Raw genomic sequence first — 19376 nt, forward strand, 5'->3', positions numbered from 1 at the left:
ACTTCTTCTCATATAGATGATGCATGCAATTAAATTTTTTGCGCAGGGCTTTGTTTTTTCTGAGAGGGGGATATGAGGGGAACGTGTAAAATACGCAGAGAAATATTTTCACCCCCCCTTATACAAATTGTGTGTATATAAATGTGTATATGTAAGTATACTTAGGTATATTTGTAATATATGCAACTACTTGCTACACTGCATCAAAGTGAGGATGTTGAGGGAACTTAGCACCATATGTAGTCATTAAAATCATAGGCTTAAAGATTCTGATTCAAGCTTCAGATTTCCATCAGTGTGCACATTTAGTCCTCTGACTACCTTTGCAGTTCTGAAGGATTTTCCCCTACTTGTGCTGATATTTCAGTTTTTTACCTTCTGTTCTCCTAAATCAAAGCTGTTGTGAAGTTTGCACTGCTCAAATAAAACAACTGATAGCAAGACATGAGAGATCCCCAACTCCTTCAGAACTTAGTGCAGTATTTTCCTTAGCGTACGTAGTCAGATCTCTTGTTGTAGCCATGAATTTGAACATTTGCATAAGCTTTCAAAAATAAATTTTTGTGATAATTTTATTAGAGCTTATATATTGTATTTTGCGGGAGAAAGAGATTTTACTGCAGTAGCAAGCATACATCATATCCGCAGCAATATCCTCATTACAGTATTTTTTAAAAGAACCTTATTTCTTTACATGTCAGTATTTCACTATCAGCTTCATGTTCTCTCGGAAGGGTTTTTTAAAAGACAGACAGCTTTAAGATATTAAATATTAAAATCCCTTTCCTTGGTTCTGTCCATCTTCAGTTCATAATTTTAGTTCACCACAAATTAAGTCCAGCTACATCCTGTTTCAGCTATCAAACTTTCAGCAATGTCAATAGAACTAAATCTCTGATGTAAAAAGTAAATTGTGATCTAAGTGTTGGACTGAAGAGAGACAGAGTGCTAGCCTTTTTTTTTTTCAGTTGAGTAATAATGTTTTCATGCAAACCAAATCCTAAATTTATGCAGCTGTCCCTGACCCCCTGTGCATGTGAAATCTGTTGGGAACATGCTTTATGAAACTGCATTTCCTAACATGATAACTTTAAATAACATTTAATGAGTTTCTTGAGTGCTCTTTTTTTGAATTAAGAATTCCTATCATACGTCCAAAAGAGACCCCATTTCTTTGTTCTTTTTTGTCCAAGGAATTGGTAAGACTGAAGTAACTTAGCTCCGTAAATTACTGTAATAATCTTGCAATTCTTTATTGTTGCATATTGGAAATGGTAATTGAATTCCTTGTAAAAGAACACAGTGGAGACTATATCAACTGAAGACTGTGCTCAAAAGGTGAATGCTTCATTTGTAAGTCACTGCCACTGATAACCAGAGCTCCTTTGTGGAAAACCACTTGATTACTGAAAGCTGTGCACTTATTTTTTTAAGAGCCAGTAGTCCTTTTATTTCCCCTAAACCCCTGTAATTTTGAAGAAAAGCATAGGATTTTTTAAGGCTTTTGGAAAGATATGTTTGTGCTTTACCTACTATTGTGAATGTTTTTCACAAGCATAGACTTACTGGAGCACAGAAATGAGTCTCAAATGCAGTTTTCACTAGGATTGCATGACTTAAAGATTGATACTTTCTGTTGCAAAACGAACTTTTTTGAGTAAAACAAGGAGAGAAGATGCTAATGTTTCCTTCCTGCAGTGAGCAATAGCTCCTTTTTTTCTCTTGAGGGCAGGAGTCATTTCTCGGTTGAAATACAGTGAATTTGACTAGCATCCTGGCAGGGCTGAAAACAGCTTGATTTGGAATCCACTAATGCTGATGTAGTAGGATTTTCTTGGAAACATGAGCTGCTGCTTCATCCATCCATAGGCTGAGTACTTTGTGCGTTGTCTGTTGACTCTGAACAGCAGCAACCTCTAAACGCTCACAGTTTCTTTTTTTCTAAGTGGCAGCACATTTTACTTCCAACTATCAAGTCTTTCTATTAGTGTTTACAGTTTAAAAATCACTCGATAAATAGTTTCTCCTTGATCTGGAAAAAGAAAAATACTCAAACTCCAAAGGGAGAAGTGAGTATTTTGGTCTTCATGTTACTTGCTTTCAGTTTGAGCATGGGCTGTCAGGGGAAGATTCAAAGCTGCTCCTGAGGAAAGTTAAGCTTTTGTGTTTCTGCCAAGAATGATGTTGTAATTTTAAAAGCTTACCACTTAAAATAATCTAAGGACTAAAGTTCCAGCAGTTAATACGTTTTCCTCTGGGGTTGGTTTGCCTGTAGAACCTACGGGATTGGTGACATTTACAAGGCAGTGTCTCCAGGAGTTTCCAGACTGGGAAAGGTAAGTCAAACATCCAATTAACGTAAGAAATTTCTTAAATCAGTAACTGAATCCTATTCATATGACATTAATTCAGGCCTGGAAGTACTACAGAACACAATGTTTGGTATGGATTGTTATGGAGAGAAGTACAGAGGGAAGTGGGTGGACTGCCACAAGTAGTTTGAGTGTCCTGGGTTTTACAGTATGTTTGCCTGTGAAGCCAACAAGTCTGAAGTGAATTTTACACAGTGAACAGTAGCACATCTTTGGTGCTGTTGCTTGAGTGGGGAAAAAAGAGATGACTTGATTTCAGAAGTCACGGGAAATATAATGAAGTATGGGTGATAACCAGCATAAAAACACGACTATTATGGCTTTCTTGCTGGTTAGCAAGTTTAAGTGGGACAAACTTGTGTAAAAAAACATCGAACTTCAGTTTCAAATTTAACACAATTGACTGTGTTAAACTTTTACAAATTGTTTCTGAGAGGCAAACGCACTTTAATCCATCAGGTGGTTGGGGTTTTTTTAAACCACCTTATGTTTAAGGTGTGTAAGAAGTTTGGATTGGGATATCTTTTTGTTTTTTAAATGGATGTCTTTGTGTGGAGATTCTGTAATCGTCCTTTCGTACAATATTTTTCCTCAATGATAGATCTCAGAAAAAACTGTCTAGATTGCATGTCACCTATGAAGGCACCATTGAAAGCAATGGACAAGGTATGCTACAGGTAAGCACATATAACGGTAACTGTGGCTTTGTCATGGATTTGTCATACTTTTGTGGTCTGCCAGCATAACGAAGTTATTTGTTTATCCTCAATTGACTTAAATGACAAGATGTTATGCAGTTTAAAAGAAACATCAGAATTAATTCCGTGGCCAGTCTTGGTGCTGTCAGTGTTCCCCAGCCCATCTAGGTTTGCCCATCTACCTGGTACAGAACGAGCTGACAGAAAATCAGAAGCTCTGGACAGCTTCGGGTCTTATGGTTCATGCCAGGATTAAAGATTGACAAGATAAAAGTTTCAGGCTGTGATCCTGATGAGTTGTCAAGGGTTTCAGTTTATTTTTAAAAAATTATTCTGCGCCCCAGACGGTGACCAGGTCAGTGGTTCAGGAGACCTTCTTGCTGCTGCCAGCACCACTGTTCCGGTCTGGGAGGCAGTCAGCAAAAGAAATTCATAAGGAGGATGTCCTGTCCATATCTACGGAGCACACTCAGACTTTTCAAATTAGTTGTTAGCTTTTTGCTTTTCTTTTTTAAAAAAAGAAAGTGCCTTCTAGAGTTTGTTTTTAAAAAAAATAAAAATTACAACTTCAGCCAGGAACAAGTACTGGAAGGAAGAGGAGGAAGGTGAATAGGAGTTTTTTCTGTGATGCTTTTTGCTCAAACTTGCCTTGTGACTGAAACCTGAGCATGCAATTGAGTGTATTGAAATTATTAAGAACTGAGCAACTGCTCAATAACCATTTTTCTGTTGTCTCTATCTAACTATATAACCTCAGAAGTGAGAGATTTAATTATACCTTTTCATGTACTGTTTCTGTTGCACTCTGTAAAAGTGAATATTGCCTGGGATGTAATATGTTTCTTCCTGGCCATTTGCAGTCTTATCAAGTGAAATATCTCTGCTCAGTGACCTCGGCCTCAGCAGGCAGGGTCACTGGCTGGGATAAGCAGAGCAGGGATGGTGGTGATGACAGTTTCTGCCGACAGGCTGGTGGTCATCAGACAAAGGCAAAGTGATGTGTCAGGTCACCAAGGTCAATCCTAGATATCTGGTCAGCAAGTGGGCATCCGCAGAGAACAGGGCTGGGCATGGGCCCATACATGATGTGTCTCAGGTGAGGTCAAGGACAAGGATGTGTGTTTACACGGGAGCCAGGATGGGGGCCCAAGGTGAGGCTACTCAGGGCAGTTCATGTGCATTTGGGGCTCTGACACTGAACGTTTGGGTTGTTTTTGTGTTACTTTTTTTATCGTAGTCAAGTTCAGCGGTTCTTAAACAACTGGAGCATGTTGCCGTTTCCAGCATAGACTGGAGGAACGCATGCTGTTGTGGTGGCTGGCTCTCGCTGTGCTTTAGACTTGACTCTTGACTCCTGAATCAGTTTCTAATCTACACGGATGTTCGTGTTGCTCCAGCAACTCTTACAGGAGGGGAAAAAAAAAATGTGCTCTCATCAGCTATCTAAATAAAAATCAGTAGGAAGCTAATAGCATTTGAAAGATGAATTGACTTTTTAAACTATAAATTTATATGGGCAGTTAATCTGCGTAAATAGTAATCACTTTATTGGATAAACCAAATCCTTTTAAAACTTGTCTATATAAAAATGTGATTTGCAAAATATGTATTATTGCAGCAAAAAATAAGAGTCCAGAGCTTCTCTCTTTTAGGTAGAAACCTTAATGATCAAAATTACTTGCCTTGTTCAGGTGCATTTCAAGGAGAATTCATAAGAGATTCTTCTAAGTGCAGAGCAACTGGTAGGGGGGCAATGCTAATCTTAAAATGTTTCATTGTGGACAGTTGGGGCAGAATGCTTATTAAAGGACAACTTAATAATTGTTCCATGTCCATAAAATGCGAAAAGAATACTGTGCTATTATCATCTTTCACATTTACTGAAATGTGTTTCATTGTTCAGTATGTGCTCTTCAAAAGAAAACCCACAAAACTTGAATTCAGAGCATTTGAGGTGCAAAACTTGATTTTGCTGTATAATGTCTTGCTTGTTTAAAGTTTTTGGAGAATTAGAAAGAGAAAAAAAAAAAGATAGTTACACTGTTAATTAAGGCTCTGTCCCTTAGGTTATTATTATTAATGAGGCTGCTTGTATTTTGAAGTGATAGCAGGTTTCAACAGAAGTACTGAAATTTGTACAGGACTTTTATTTACCTTGGTAAATGAAAGAATTTTGTGCTGTTTGCTTGTCTCATAATCCTCGTGAATATATTTTTGTTAGGTTGATTTTGCAAACCGTTTTGTTGGAGGTGGTGTGACTGGGGCAGGACTAGTCCAGGAAGAAATTCGGTTTTTAATCAACCCAGAACTGATTGTATCAAGGCTCATCACTGAAGTCTTGGATCACAATGAATGTCTTATCATCACAGGTTGGTCTTTTGCAGAAAATGTTTCGCATCTTATTCTGGTTTTACGTATAGATGATACATTTCAGGTTGGAAGTTTAGTATGTTTAAATGCTTTAGGGATAAAAAAAGGAAGAAAAAAAGTAAAGTTAATACTCATTTGACAATGAGCTTCCTTCTTCACTCCACCTCTTAAGACCTTAGGGCTGCTGTTCCAGTAGATGTTTTGTGAAGGAAACATATTTGAGGACTTTGGTGTTTAGGCCTAGCTCAAGAATATATTGGGCAATATAGGTAAAAGCCACTATTACTAGCTATTAGCTGGTAATGCTTCTGTTACCTTGAAGCAGGGGTGGGATTTTTTTGTTCCTGTCTGGAATTTGTAACATTGTAACTGCCCTTTAGTTAGCAAAAGGGGGAGGAAGTGGAAGAGGAGAAAATAAACATCTGTTAAAAAAGGTTAGAAAGTCAGGAAATGTCTGTTAAGGATTTTGTTCATAACTTACAAGACCATGTTTGTGTTACTTGCAAGTTAGTTATGAGTTTGTAACTACAACATCAAAAACTAAACACTTCTCCAGTATGTTGTTGATGGGCTGTGTATGGAGATGCGCTGTCTGTCCAGTGCTTTACTGGAAGTTTTTCCTTTTGTTTCAACCTCTGTTACAGAACTTGGAATGTTTTATTATTATCCATTGAATCAAAACAGTGAGCATCAAACCACTAAACGTCACTATTAAGAACTGGAGAAACCCAGGTTGTGCTGTATATGTCTGTTTCATACATGGGAACACAGTGAGCATTTGTCATGACTGAAAAATAAAATGATGCTATAATATTTTTTTATGTACTCTAAAGAACAGCTATTAAAAAAAAAAAAATCCACAAAACTTGATCAGAGAAGTCCTCTAGGCAAATATGGTAATAATTATGTATATTTTTTTCAGTAAAAATGTTGGGTTTGGTTACGTGAGCTGCCTCAACAGTCAGTAATTTGTATAGGTATTAGAACACGTTTCTTGGAAAAGTCCTTCCAAAGCACTTTTCACATGCATGCACAGTAGGAATTTGATTTTATATCTTGCAAATCTTACTTTGTCCTGAGCTATTGATTGTACTGGGCAGAGCATCTTTTGTTTTCAGTCTTACACTTGGTAATCTTTTTAAGACAGCGTTTTATTTTGTTTTTCCACCCTGCCAAAGCTTAATTCTTTTTCTGTGAGAACTTTTTGATAAATTGGCTTTTTGTGATTACCTTTTAAAAAATTGAGTCAGAAAATTCTTGGCTGTGGCTGATTTCTGTTGTGTATTTTGGGTATGATACTATAACAAGATTAAGATGTTGAAGTACTGTCCTCTGGGTGAGGCCCTTCTGACAAGGGTAAAAGCAGAGCACAGCTATCAGTCTGTGTAATAACTGATGGGGAGAAAACACTGAGTGCTTTGAAAGAGCATCTTCCATTCCTCTGCAAAAAACACCGATTTGGCATGAACAAATAAAGGTGGGGATATTTTTTCACAGCAATATTTTTTTTGTTTTGTTTTTTTGAGTACTTTATAGTGTTTTGCAATTAGTATTTGTGTTACAGTGTTGTTCTCTAATGGAAATGGCCATTCCATCATTTTCATTTAATCCTTGGAGCTCTTCCACCTCAGTTCTTAGCCAAGTCTCCTTGCTGCGTGTTACAATCCTCTTGATAAATTACATTCTTTCTGATGCGTCTTGGCTTAGCAGCCTAATGGGTATAACTGTGTAGCTTAGATTTGCAGAAGAGTCTGAGAAATTGGAGAGAAATTAAATTTGTTTTGATTGCACAGTATCTGGTTAAGATCACTGCTGTAATGAGTATGGAACTGGCCATGCAAACACTCAGGTTCTTCAGCACAGACATCTCCCTACAGAAATGTCAGTAGCACTGCCGGAGAGTCTTACAGCTGCATTTCTGCTACAGCTGTGAATAAGGGTCAGTGTTTCTCATTCAGGCTTTTTTTTTCTTCTTTTTTTTTACCCACCTCCTGCCCCAGCCCCATCTTGAGTTCATGTGTACTCGAGCGGTGTTAAGAGCAGATGAAGCAGTGTTCCATGTTTGCTTTAAATCTACAGATTGAACAACAACCAGTACTGGTTGCATCTTAGTGATGCATTTTCAGAGACCTCTAAGCACATTACTCGTGCAGTAAATGAGATCAGATAATCGGTTCAGTGGAAAATTTACTCAGAGGGGAAAAATTGTTTTTCAGCTGGATTTAGCAGGCTGATTGTGCTACTGTCTGGAGACCCAGAAGATTAACAGTAGCACAAGATAAGGATCAGAAGAATTGGTTGAAAGGGAGAGAAGGACCTTCCCTTCACTTTTGGCAGTAAATGTTTCTTTGGATTGGTGACTACAAAACTATACTTGCACTGTTCGCATGTTCTCCTTGTTACTCAGTGCTACTGGTACTGGCTCTTCCGAGGCATAGTTTCTAGTTCGTAAGAAAGACTAGAGGGACAGCATGGTGAGGCTTTTCCCAGTCCTTGGGAACTTTATAATGCCATACAGATGACAGGAAAATGAAAAGCTACACTATAGAGTCTGAGAAAGGAATATTTATTTTTAGTAATAATTGCAAGTCTTTCTAGATAGATGAGGTCCCATAAGCACTAACACTCGGCAGTTTTATCATTTGATGCTGTGGTTATTACAAGTTTCACAAAGAATGTAGTTTTGAGGGATACCTGTATATACTTTCTTTTGACTTAAGGCTTTTGTAGTTTTTGTAGTTTGTTTTTAGATTTCTGATGGAACTATACTGTTATGTTGTATTTGTGGCCTGGCTTTTTTTACCCCTTTTTTTCTTTTATGGGAAGAAAAAAAATTCACTAGAAACATTAGCATATCCAGTTTATCCCGTACTGCTTCTGTTCTCCCAGCTACAGCAGTTTGTATCCTGGTGGTTCATACGCAAAAGTGCTGCCAGTTGAATACCCATTTTTGTCTGACATATTTCCAGAGCTTCACTTATGAAAACCCATTGATTTTCATTAACTTTGGGTTTCTGGGACGTGAGTATAGATTTTGTGTGATTTCTTTGAATATCTCTGTTATTATTTTTTTATATATGTGTGTGTGTTTGTATTTGCTTGTTTGTTTGTTTCCTGGTGCTTTTGTGATCAGACACTGCGCTTCGATAAAAATAATGAAAACAATGAACCTTGAAAAAGTTAGCTTAATACTTCGACTGTCACTTAATCTAGGTTATCAAGATACTGTGAGAGGGTAGTCTTGTCTTTCCACATGCTAGACACCAAAGGCAATGCTTCCTTTTCCAAGTTGGAAGTTTTGCTAGGTTGTCCCCTAAAGAGAGCTGTCAGAAAAGTCTTATACTTCTCTTCTCTGTTTTTGCTTACTATTTGCTCAGATACTTTTTCCAAGCATATAAATAAAACTGAATTTTGCCCGTGTCAGGAAAAGTTACTGAAGGTTGGTAGCCTGTAAATTCTATTAGAAGACTGTTCTGAATATTTAAGCTGCTCACAGTTGTCCTTTGATCGAGGGCATGGGTGTGTGTGAATATACAGGCATATTCTGCCGTCGCAATTTTGGGGGACTTTGATTTTGTAACAGGAAGTGAATTCTTGGTGAGGAATCTTTTACCATCCCACTCATTTTGCATAGCAACTTTTCAAAATAGCCTTGAGTGGAATTTGTGTGCCCTCAGTGTGGTTAATCATCTAGACGAATCTAAATGAATGAGTGAATAATAGGGCAGATGATTTAAAGAAGCACTGATAAGTCTTTTCACTTAAAATGAATTAGGGTAAGCGGGGAAAATGTCTTGAAGTAGATGTATCATGTTAAACAGTTTTTAACAGCTTGTGTTTCCTATGTTTGAGACTACAGATAGCTAGCATTCAAATTCCCTGGTCAGATGCGGTTAAAAGTTAATAGTTCCAGGTTTCTGATTGTTCAACTTCAGTTTTATTTTTATTTAGAAATTGAATAACTTTGAGATTAGATTTAAACATTTGTATTCTCAGAGTATCACCAACCTGTGCAATAGTTAGGCATTAATCTTGTCTTAGTAATCAGACATTTTGTGCTGCCTGCTGACACACATCTTTCTAAAACCTATTTTTCTGTTATATATATAGGCATAGCTGGTGTTACTGTTTGTAATTAAGGGATTGCTTAACAGTTATCTCCTTACTCTTACTGCTTAAGCCTGTGCCAAACTGTACAGGTATGAGCTGAAATTTTCCAAACAAGGTATTCTTTTCAGTCCCCTGCTTTTGAAATTTGGCTGTTGTGAGCTCAAAATGGGGAAAAGTTGTGATTTTGCTGTGGCATTACTTTAGAAGTATTTCTTTGAAGCATTTGTGCATTCCCAGGTTTTGAAGCAAGGTCCTGAAGCTCAGTAAAATGACATGTGAAAGGCAGCCTTTTAGAAAGGTTCTGATCCTTACTGTCAGTTAAAATGCTCTCCTCCTTGGTCTTCAGATAAACCTTTGAAAAGGAGTTGGTATAGCGGAGCATAATAGGTAAAAATACCGGATTTCTTAGTGAGCTACTTTCTTACAGCTCTTGGTGCTTGCCAACATACCCTGCTGGACTCTTTGACAGAGCAGCCAGATGCATGCCAGACCATGATTTCGTGGCTCCTCAAGTTTTTATAAAGTAGCTTTCTGGCACTGACCACTCCAGCTGACAGCAGTGATCTTTGGGTTCAGTCAGTGTCATTAATTGCTGAAAAAGTGTAAGGCAAAATGGTAACAAGGAAAGAGGTGTACTGGGCAGTGAGACTGCAGGGCAGCAAACTGGTTAATACTGGTGTGTTGGAAATCTGCATCGTTTTTGACCGTCAGGGTTTTCTTTGGCTTTATAGATTTTAATTTTGTTAGAGGAACAAAACTTGTTAGAGAAATAAAACATGTGAACGTATTGCTCACCACGTACACTTTTGAATCTGTGTATATTTTTCTTGTGTTTCCTAAACTGTCAGCCCAGATGTTTGCTAAATTGTGATGAAGTATAGTTGCCATGTTTTCAATAGCGGAGTGACTATTTTATCATCATGTTTACAGGTAGTAGCCTCAAAAAAGAAGAAAAAAATGTATGCTGGTGGCCCGAAGGCTCACAGTCTTAACCAGATATTAGCCAGTAAAACTTCAAAGATGACAGGCAGTTTATTGAGAAGCTATTGAACTTGAGAGTGGCAAAGTTGAAAACTGTCTTGTTATGTACTGGACAGCATACATAGATCTGCACTTGCAGTGTTCTGTGGTGGATGCTACACATCATCTGTGGAAACGAAGCTTCTGCTGGTAGAAGATAATGCATTCTTGGTGCAGATATGAATTCTGTTTTCCTTTGTTTCAGAGAGCTGTGTGTTCATTCGGAGAAGCAGTGATTCCTATGAAAGATTTGCCAAGATAAAAAAATATGTACATATTTTTTAATAATGTGGAAAAATCATTTGTTTCAGGTACTGAGCAGTACAGTGAGTATACAGGCTATGCAGAAACTTACCGGTGGGCAAGAAGCCATGAGGATAAGACCCCAAGGTAAAGTTCCATGTAAACATTTAAAGTGAAAGCGTAAGTTAAATGTTACAGATTTGAAAACTTGGTGCTTTAAGTATTTCCTAGTGTTTGCCTTAATGGAGAGTTTGGCTGTTTGATCCTGCTCTCTTCGGTAGAGCCAACAAGCTAACAAAGCTATCTCTTATTAATGATGAGATATTAATGCTAATAAATGGTACCTGCCAAGATGTCAGTTCTTAAACCAACATCTTTTACAGTTATATGTATTCAATCCAAAGCTTTGTTAAGGTACTGACTGAACTCTGGATTGTAATGTCACAAAAAGTTTGACAATGATACCTCAGGTGCTGCAGTGCAGCTGGTATGTGGCAAAATAAGATTTAATAAAATGGATCTGAGTAGGGTCTTGAATTTCTTAAAAATTGTTACCATAGTGTATACACAAAGTTATTCATTTGGTGTAGAAACATACATAATACATTCTCATTTGAATGTTGGAGGAAGACAGAGAGCCAAAGTGCTTTTCACTGACCTTGCAGTATTCTTACGTAATAAATAGTACTGTGTAATTTGATTTGTTTCACATTTATGTCCAAAGTCTGGCCAGATTATTTCTGAATTTTTAAGGAGACCTGTCTCATTTCTGATGGTGCTTTCATTCCTGACCCACTGTCTGTTATGAGCTCACCTTTCTAGCTGCTTCTAACAGAGAAGCTCTGCAGGGAATTGCTCATTTTGGATCATGATTATATGACCAACATTAAAAAACTAATGTCATCTGCTTTTCTCTTCCCTCTGATTTTAGGGATGAATGGCAGCGACGCTACACTGAAATTGTTGCTATTGATGCATTTCACTTCAGACGTTTCCTTGATCAGTTTGGTCCAGAGAAAATTAGAAGAGAGCTCAACAAGGCCAGTAACTTCTTACAACAGTCTGCATTTTAATGTTTATAGTACTACTTCAAATATTTTTGTATTATTATTTTCAGCTAAGGAAGTTCTTGCTTAGTTGTGTCTCTTTAGATGTATTTCAGGGTTTTGCTGTCCAGTGTTAAAGCAGAAGCTTGTCAAATAGAACGACTCTTACCATTTCATATGCTATTCAAAGGTGTATTTTACTTCACTTTCAAAAATACAAGTGAAGTTTGGATATACATTTTGTTAACTCTTCCCTGTCCTGCTTCTAAATCATGATTTTAAGTTCTCTTCCTGTGACTGGCTCTGCTGAATCCTACTCAGCCCTGCAGTCAAGGTAGAGAAGGGGGTGCCTCATGTTTCCAGTTTTAACCATTTTAACAAAACTTTAGACTGACATTCAGCAAAAGCACACTCCCTACTAACAATTCTTAAACATTATTAATCATTATCACTATGTAGTCAAAGTAGACAGTCCTTGGCCTTACCCTGCGTTGGCTGTATGTATGCAAAACTGCAGTGATCTGATGGCTACGGTCCTTGATAGGGTGGCCTTGGTCATCTAAGTTGCCAGGCTGAAGAGCTTTTTGGTAAGGGAAGGTGGAAGTGTGGTGGGCATCTTTTTGCTCTCCCTAATTTGGGATCCTGTCATTGTAAGACACTTGAGTTTTTAGATGGTTCCTAGCCCTTGGTCTCTGCCCTGGACTGTGTGCTGCGTAATGTTTGTGAACATGGGGTTACTTTCCCAAGCCATGGCAGGTGCTTTATCATCTTGCATGGCTGAGATTTCCATGTTACTTGTTTTAATTCTTGCTTTGCTGCTGTTCCTTTTCTTGAGGCTAAGACAGTTTTTTCCCAGCTTTTGTTGTCCTTTTCAGTGACTAGTAATTGCCATCGCTGAGCTGTTTATAGTTCTGAGACCTTCGCTTTCAACCTGTGCCAATGTTTTCAAGGCCTTTGCTGTTATCCCAGGCACAAATATTATCTCCTAACAAGAAATGCCTGGTATCAGTCTCTGGTTCACATAGCCACCTTATTAACTTCTAAGTATTTGCTAATGGAGCAGAACGAGGGCCTTGCATGGCTAGTGTAAGGCGTGGGTAGCGACAGGTCTGTGGTCTGTTATAGCAGTGGCAATGATAGTTTTATTGGACAGTTGAGTACAAGAATGCTTATACAGTTATACTGTATTATTGTGCTTGTATTTGGGTTCAAAACAAACATATGGCAATGTGTTTCGTATTCTCAGCTGGAAATGCAAAAGGAATATACCTGGAAGCTCATCTTCCCACACACACGCACCTCCCAGAAATGATGTACGGTGCTGAAGGACTAATTTAATTTAGTCATAAAATCTTAGTATCTTGACTAAAGTAACATTCATCAGCTTGTTTCTTCATGGTTGGTAATGAAATTAGCCCTGAAAAAGACAGTAAACGAATTTTGTAAACTTCAGTGATATCGTAGAACAGAATTCAAATTACCTACTCCAGTGAATTTATGATCTGCCTACAATTTTCAGTGGTATTGATTTGGTTTGGATTTTTAAAATAAATTATGGTAGATATATGCAGCTTTTATACAGTGTGTCAGTATGGCTGGTGTTGTTTGAGGACTGATTGGTATTTAAAGAAAATTGTAAGCCTGAGTTAATTCTGTTTACTACAGTAAAAATTTCATTACACTTATTGGAGGTTCTATACTTTTGAACGTACTGTGGGTGGGTTTTTTCGGTTTGATTTAAAATTAGTCTTAAGACTGTGGGTGAGAACAAGTGGATGGAATAAGCTGCAATTCTATTTCTATTATGATTTAATAAATCAGGACTCAGTATGCACAGTATATGCACACAGGCTTTGAAACATGAGTGTATTGTGTGTTAGTAGACACAGCTCAGTGTTCAGAGGGTCTTTTGTTTGTCTGTTGTTAGATGTTAGGAAATGATTGAAACAAAAGTGGTTCTTCTTGCAACCTGTATTTTCTTACAAGCCTGTATGTTTTCTCCTGCATAAAATCCATTTATCTTAAAGAACCAGATGTTCACTTTTGGTTAGTTTTCTCAAAAGGTAGCTGTCTGAGGCTGACCTTTGTTGCTGGTTTAAGCCGTACTGAGAAAACAAGATTAATGTTGTCTGAAGTCAGCTGTTCAGAATAAGAAACAAAAAAATCATTGAATCTGATTCCAGCATTAAGATTTACAGATGTATGTGCAAGAGATGTCACTGTTTCATCCTTGGTAGCCCCTTGAGATTATTGCCTAATAAAGACTCTCACTAGCAATAACTTTTCCCGTTGCAAGTTCCACTTCCCAAATCCTAAGGAACAACTGACTTACCGTGGGCTTGCAATCCCATTTGTAGATGTCATTAAGCCTACTTAGGTAGTCAGCAATTAAAAAAAAGTTACAGCTTCGTATCTGGCAAGAAATGCTTCCCTAAGAGTTATGGTAAGCCAAACAGTTATGTTTCAGTGTTAACAGTGAGAACTATATATAACACTTTTTATATGAAAACAAACCAATAGTAAACATGATACAACTTCTAAATATGAGACACCAATTATTTGAAGTTGTGTTGTACAGCTTAAAAACAGATTCATTTATGTCGTTCAAGAGGAACACCTCTTCTGCTTCCCATAGAAAAGTACCTGCTTTAAAACTGCTTTTCATATTCCTAGGCGAAACCTATTTCAGATATTGGTTCATAATCTCTTGTTTAAAAAAGTGATTATTTTTATCTTTACCCTTTATTTGCAAAGAAAGATCATACAGGAGCACTTAGATATTTTTTGTCACTGCTGCTGAAGTCCTTCCAAGTATTTGCTGACTTCCTTACTGTGTCTGAGACAGCTTTTGTTCTCTGTGTCCTGGCGAGTTGAGAAATACATGCCCATTAAGTAAAAGCTGAAAATAAAACAGCAACTTATCACAACACCAATCCATTTCCCTCACTGGGAGGATGGATTTTGAAGAATTATTGTCCAGGCAACCAGAGTAGTAGCTTGCCTGGTCCACTAGTTTTGTACAAAACAAATGTGTTCTGGACATGAAGCATACTAATAATACCTCTGACCTGAAAGAGCTCGAGCAGCTGCATGCACCCGATGAAGTGTAAGTGCTCCTTATGCAAACTCTGAATCTGGTATCGTGCGAAATTGTAACTAACACAAGCCTGAATTTGCAGCTTAGATCAGATTGGAGTGAAACTATGGGTATTTCAGTCTGTACCAGACAATTGTACCAGTTCAATACCATTTTGTACTGTTGAAAAACATCCTAAAGAGTTTTATCCTTTTTTCCATGTATGGAAGCACCTGCCTTTACTCAAGATTTCTTAGTGAATATTGCACTTTTTCCTCCTAACCTCATTTATTACATTAGACCTGTATTCTAAGATGCCATTTTGTATTTTATTTTTAGTTTTGAGACATTTCATTAATACTGGACACAGCAGTTCAGCTGTCATGTGTGCTAAATAAGCCAAAAAGCAACAACTCTGACATAATCTACAGTTAAAGTTATTCCGTGCTCTGGCTGTCCTGACAAGTTTCTTGTAGTTGTGAAGAAATCCCTAGGAGTCAGCATCTGTATCTTAATTTTTCACTTTGATGAGGCAAAATTATTCTTGCCTTACAGTCTTTAGTGATTCACCTTAAATTTAAAGGAGGACTAATTGTGTATTGAAGTCTTTTGAATTTGGTATTGCTAGAAGACAGTACTGATTATTGTTGCCACCTTATTTTTTGAAAATACTGTACCAGATTGCCTGTCAGCTTCATCTTCTGACTCTTGTCTGCCTGCAGGCCTACTGTGGCTTCTCTCGACCCAATGTTCCACCTCAACATCTCTCTGCAATAGCCACAGGAAACTGGGGATGTGGTGCCTTTGGAGGGGACTCCCGATTAAAAGGTAAATTTTAGCAAATCATTAATGTCCAAATGAATCAATCAAGTTGATTTTTTTGTTCTTGGACTTTTTTGTTGTTGTTCAAGTACGTTTTTTGGTTTTATTCAAATTTAATACATTTTAGCCACGAATTGGAATAATGGTTAAACTGTCCGTAGAACTGATTCATTAGCTTTGATCTTTAGACCATGAGTAATGTGGCCTTAGCAATAAAAATGCACATTGCTCTTACGTTATTTTTGGGGTTTGGCTTTGTTTGAGGTAAGTATGTGATGGTGAAATGTCACGTTTACAGGACCTGTGGCACTGAAACCAAAAGCGCAAGCACACAGTATTTGTTCACAAAAGAAACATGTTCATTGCAGTGCTATAAATCAGTTGACCTTTGTGGAGCAGTCTTTAGAGATTATGCCTAAAATTTGTATGTCTGCAAAGCTGTTTATAGTTCCTGGTAATTTGCAAGGCTTCACAAACTTGCTGGCAATTCTTAATGTTTAGTTTTGCTCCTTAATATGTTGTATGCCAGAGAGGTTTCCAGTCACTCAGAAGTACGCCTTTCTTTCCTGACTTGCTTGCTGTATCACTAACTTTCCCATGTTCTTTTATTTTTAATTAGAGTATTTATAATGCAGCAGGTATCACATGCCTACTTTAATTCAAGACTTTTTCCCATCAAGTTAAGAACTGATGGATCCTGACATTTAAATTGATATTCTGATTCGTATGGTTCTAAGTAGACATTTACATTTTTGTTGTTTTCAAACATTCGGAGACTATTTAAAATTTGCTTTTCTGAACAGCTTTTGGTAGTTACATTGAGACAAACAAGCATCAGGCTACCAGCTTCATTAGTTTTCTTTCTTAATGCTTTTTATTCATTGAGCATTTATTTTTCCCCCCCCCATGCTCATTGATTTCCTGACAGTTGTTTTTTGATTTCCATTAGATAAAATGGGCTGCCAAGTACAGGTTGTCAATATCAGAAGTAGTTTTTACTGCAGGATCTGATCGTGCTTGATTATGATTATGTTAGGAAGGTTTAATAAATGCTTTGATTTGCATAAGGTCTCTTACTGGATCTGAACTGTGATATTCCATGTGTATTTTTTAATGTCTGGGTTTCTGATAAAAATAAGGCTCATCTGCTCTAAGCCATTATTTGTTCAACACTGGACTTTATTAGAATAGTGATTGCTCACTGCAGTGCTTTACTCCCTCTGCCTGTTGGTCAGAGCTCGAAACTGAAGCACGCTGACAGAGACCACCAGAGCTGAGCCCGTTTGGTGAGGCAGCCCATAGGGAAAGTCTTCAATGTAGATCAAGAAATGAGCCACGAGATATGTGGTGCTTTGTAAGTTGGCTAGGAACTCCAGGCAAAACAAGAGCATGTAAGGGTGAACATTCTCTCAGTTTTATTTTAACTTAATATTTTAGTTTGAGCTTTCACTTATGTAACTTTTCCTCTGGTTTTTGGTCAGTCTTTCCCCCCCTCCCCCGCCAAAAGTCTGTGAGAATTAACACTTAACAGCACTGCTGCTGTGAGGAAAAAAAATCTAAATCTATGTGTGCACTCTCAAGTCTTCTGCTATTCTTCTGGCAGACCTTACAAAGACAGACGTTGGTTTAACTTGCATTTCGGTTACTCTTTTTGTAGAACAGCTTGATTTCTTAGTTGACCCTGAAAAATCAGTAAAGACAATTAAACAGCAGTGATGTGCTATGGATATGGAGCTAGTCGTTTAGTATTTGATACTCTACTCTGAGCTGATGCTGATGAGAAACAAGATGGCTTCTTTTTTTTTGTAAACTATGAGCAACGAAGGGTACAGTAGTTAGTCATGTGTGCTTTTGTCAGAATAGAGTTGCATTTGGTGTGTGATAAACAAATGAAGTCTTTTCTAGTTTAGATATTCCCTGCACAGTCATAAGTGCTAAAGTTGTTTCTCCCTTATGTTCTAAAATGCTGTGTAGGGTTATTCTAAACTGCAAATACTCTCAATGGTTTCACTTCATTATAAGTAAATTTCTTACGCTGGTGAATAATCTTTTACACTTCAAAGGGAGTCATAAATACTTCATTTCAGAACATGTCTTGGTAAACTCTGAGATTAGCAGTATTGCAGTTTCACTGAACCCAAATAAATAGCTTTTGTTGACTGCACAGGCTTTGCAGTGTATTGCAATGACAAAATAGTTTTCATAGTTTTAAAATTTTGCTTTTTCGTTTAATGTTCCTAAATATACACCCTTGTCCTTTCAGAAGTAGTATCTGGATCTGTAACAGAGGCTTCAGAACCACCAAAGTATTTGATGTAACTGGATAAGCGCCATAATGCATTATGGTATTTTATATTTTTTTTCTTTTTTCTAGTCATGAATTAAAGAAACTGAAGTCTTCTTAAGGGAGGAAAAAAATTATCTGGCTTAATAAATTAAAGGCCTGGTATGTAAACAAGCTGGATTCCAGCTAAGTTAAGGATATTTCCACAAAATTTTAGTATAAACTTAAGACTCTCAATACTGAAAAAAGTATGTTTATATGATTGGAAGGGGTTGGAAGAGCTTATCTTTTCAACCAGAGGATAATTTAGCAATTAATAGCTGCAGGGGCTCTGTTGCAACTGTCTGAAGATGGGAAAAGTGTTGTTTTATTGAAAATGCAAAGGAGATGTTCTGATGAGGCATCTCATAAATACCTAATTTAACTACTAATGATTGTGAGGATGTAATCTTTAGCTGAACTGGTGTTCTTATTTATCTGAGAAAATAAAGTTCAATGGGAAGACTGCCATCAGCTTTAAAGAGACCCTTGTAGGGTTAGTGGAAGGAGAGAAAAGCATGTGCCTTGCGTCATGGCAATGCATACGATAGTGAGGTGCGGCCGTGATAGTACTGCAGTTCTGAGCTTACACAGCAGGCGATGACACGAGGAGCATTGGGTGCTTTGCCCAGAGCTGTGCTGCTGTGCCTGCAGTGGTGTGGTTCTGCTCTGCTTGCCCCAGCTGTGTCTCTGCTGCCACGTTCCTCGCATAGATCTCTGGACTTTGGCTGCACTGCCGCAACAGTACTGCAGGAGGGGAGCCCCTGGCGATAACATTCTTTCCTCTGGATAAAAGGGATGTATAGGGCCTCTGAGGGATAGTTGGGTCCCCAGAGGGATTTGTATTCTGCTTCTGCCACCCCTGCTGGGTGATAGAAGAAGGTGTGTCAACGCAGCCATTCCTTCAGGTGTGAGTCCAGAAGAGTTAAATGGGATCTCATCAGCTGAGCGCGAGGGGTAAGAGAGACCACATCCCTCCAGACCCCTGTACCACAGGCTCTATGGCTCTTCCTGCGATGCTCCTTTCTGTACTGGTAGCACGAGATTTTCACATGGTGTTGTATATCATCAATGCACAGAGGATTGTGAAGCCTGATTCTTGACAGAAATTTTGAGCCTCATTTCAGAAGGTTTACAGCAATTCAAAGTAAGCAGGAGAATATTTTTAATATCTTCTGTAAAGTGAAACTGCGTTGTTTGTTTGGAATGAATAATAACATCCATTAGGTTCTGTTCCCCTATGCAAGCTAGTTAATTAGACCCTTTAAAAGCTGAACTGCTGAAGCTTTACCAAGT

The 19376-nt window shown here is 37.9% G+C and overlaps 1 protein-coding gene across 8 annotated transcripts in view; it reads left to right on the forward strand.

Moving 5' to 3' along the window:
* The window catches only part of PARG (poly(ADP-ribose) glycohydrolase), a 71081-nt gene that overhangs the window by 45622 nt on the left and 6083 nt on the right, over positions 1 to 19376 (forward strand). For 7 of the 8 annotated variants that reach the window (XM_055720499.1, XM_055720493.1, XM_055720495.1 and 4 more), the window contains exons 11-16: positions 2276 to 2336; positions 2974 to 3049; positions 5292 to 5439; positions 10882 to 10960; positions 11745 to 11853; positions 15658 to 15763. In XM_055720499.1, the coding sequence (XP_055576474.1) occupies positions 2276 to 2336; positions 2974 to 3049; positions 5292 to 5439; positions 10882 to 10960; positions 11745 to 11853; positions 15658 to 15763 (579 nt within the window). The remainder of the gene's footprint in view (positions 1 to 2275; positions 2337 to 2973; positions 3050 to 5291; positions 5440 to 10881; positions 10961 to 11744; positions 11854 to 15657; positions 15764 to 19376) is intronic. The other variant, XR_008733846.1, reaches the window with a different exon arrangement.

The sequence above is a fragment of the Falco cherrug genome, chromosome 9, assembly GCF_023634085.1.
Source record: "Falco cherrug isolate bFalChe1 chromosome 9, bFalChe1.pri, whole genome shotgun sequence".
Classification (NCBI taxonomy): domain Eukaryota; kingdom Metazoa; phylum Chordata; class Aves; order Falconiformes; family Falconidae; genus Falco; species Falco cherrug.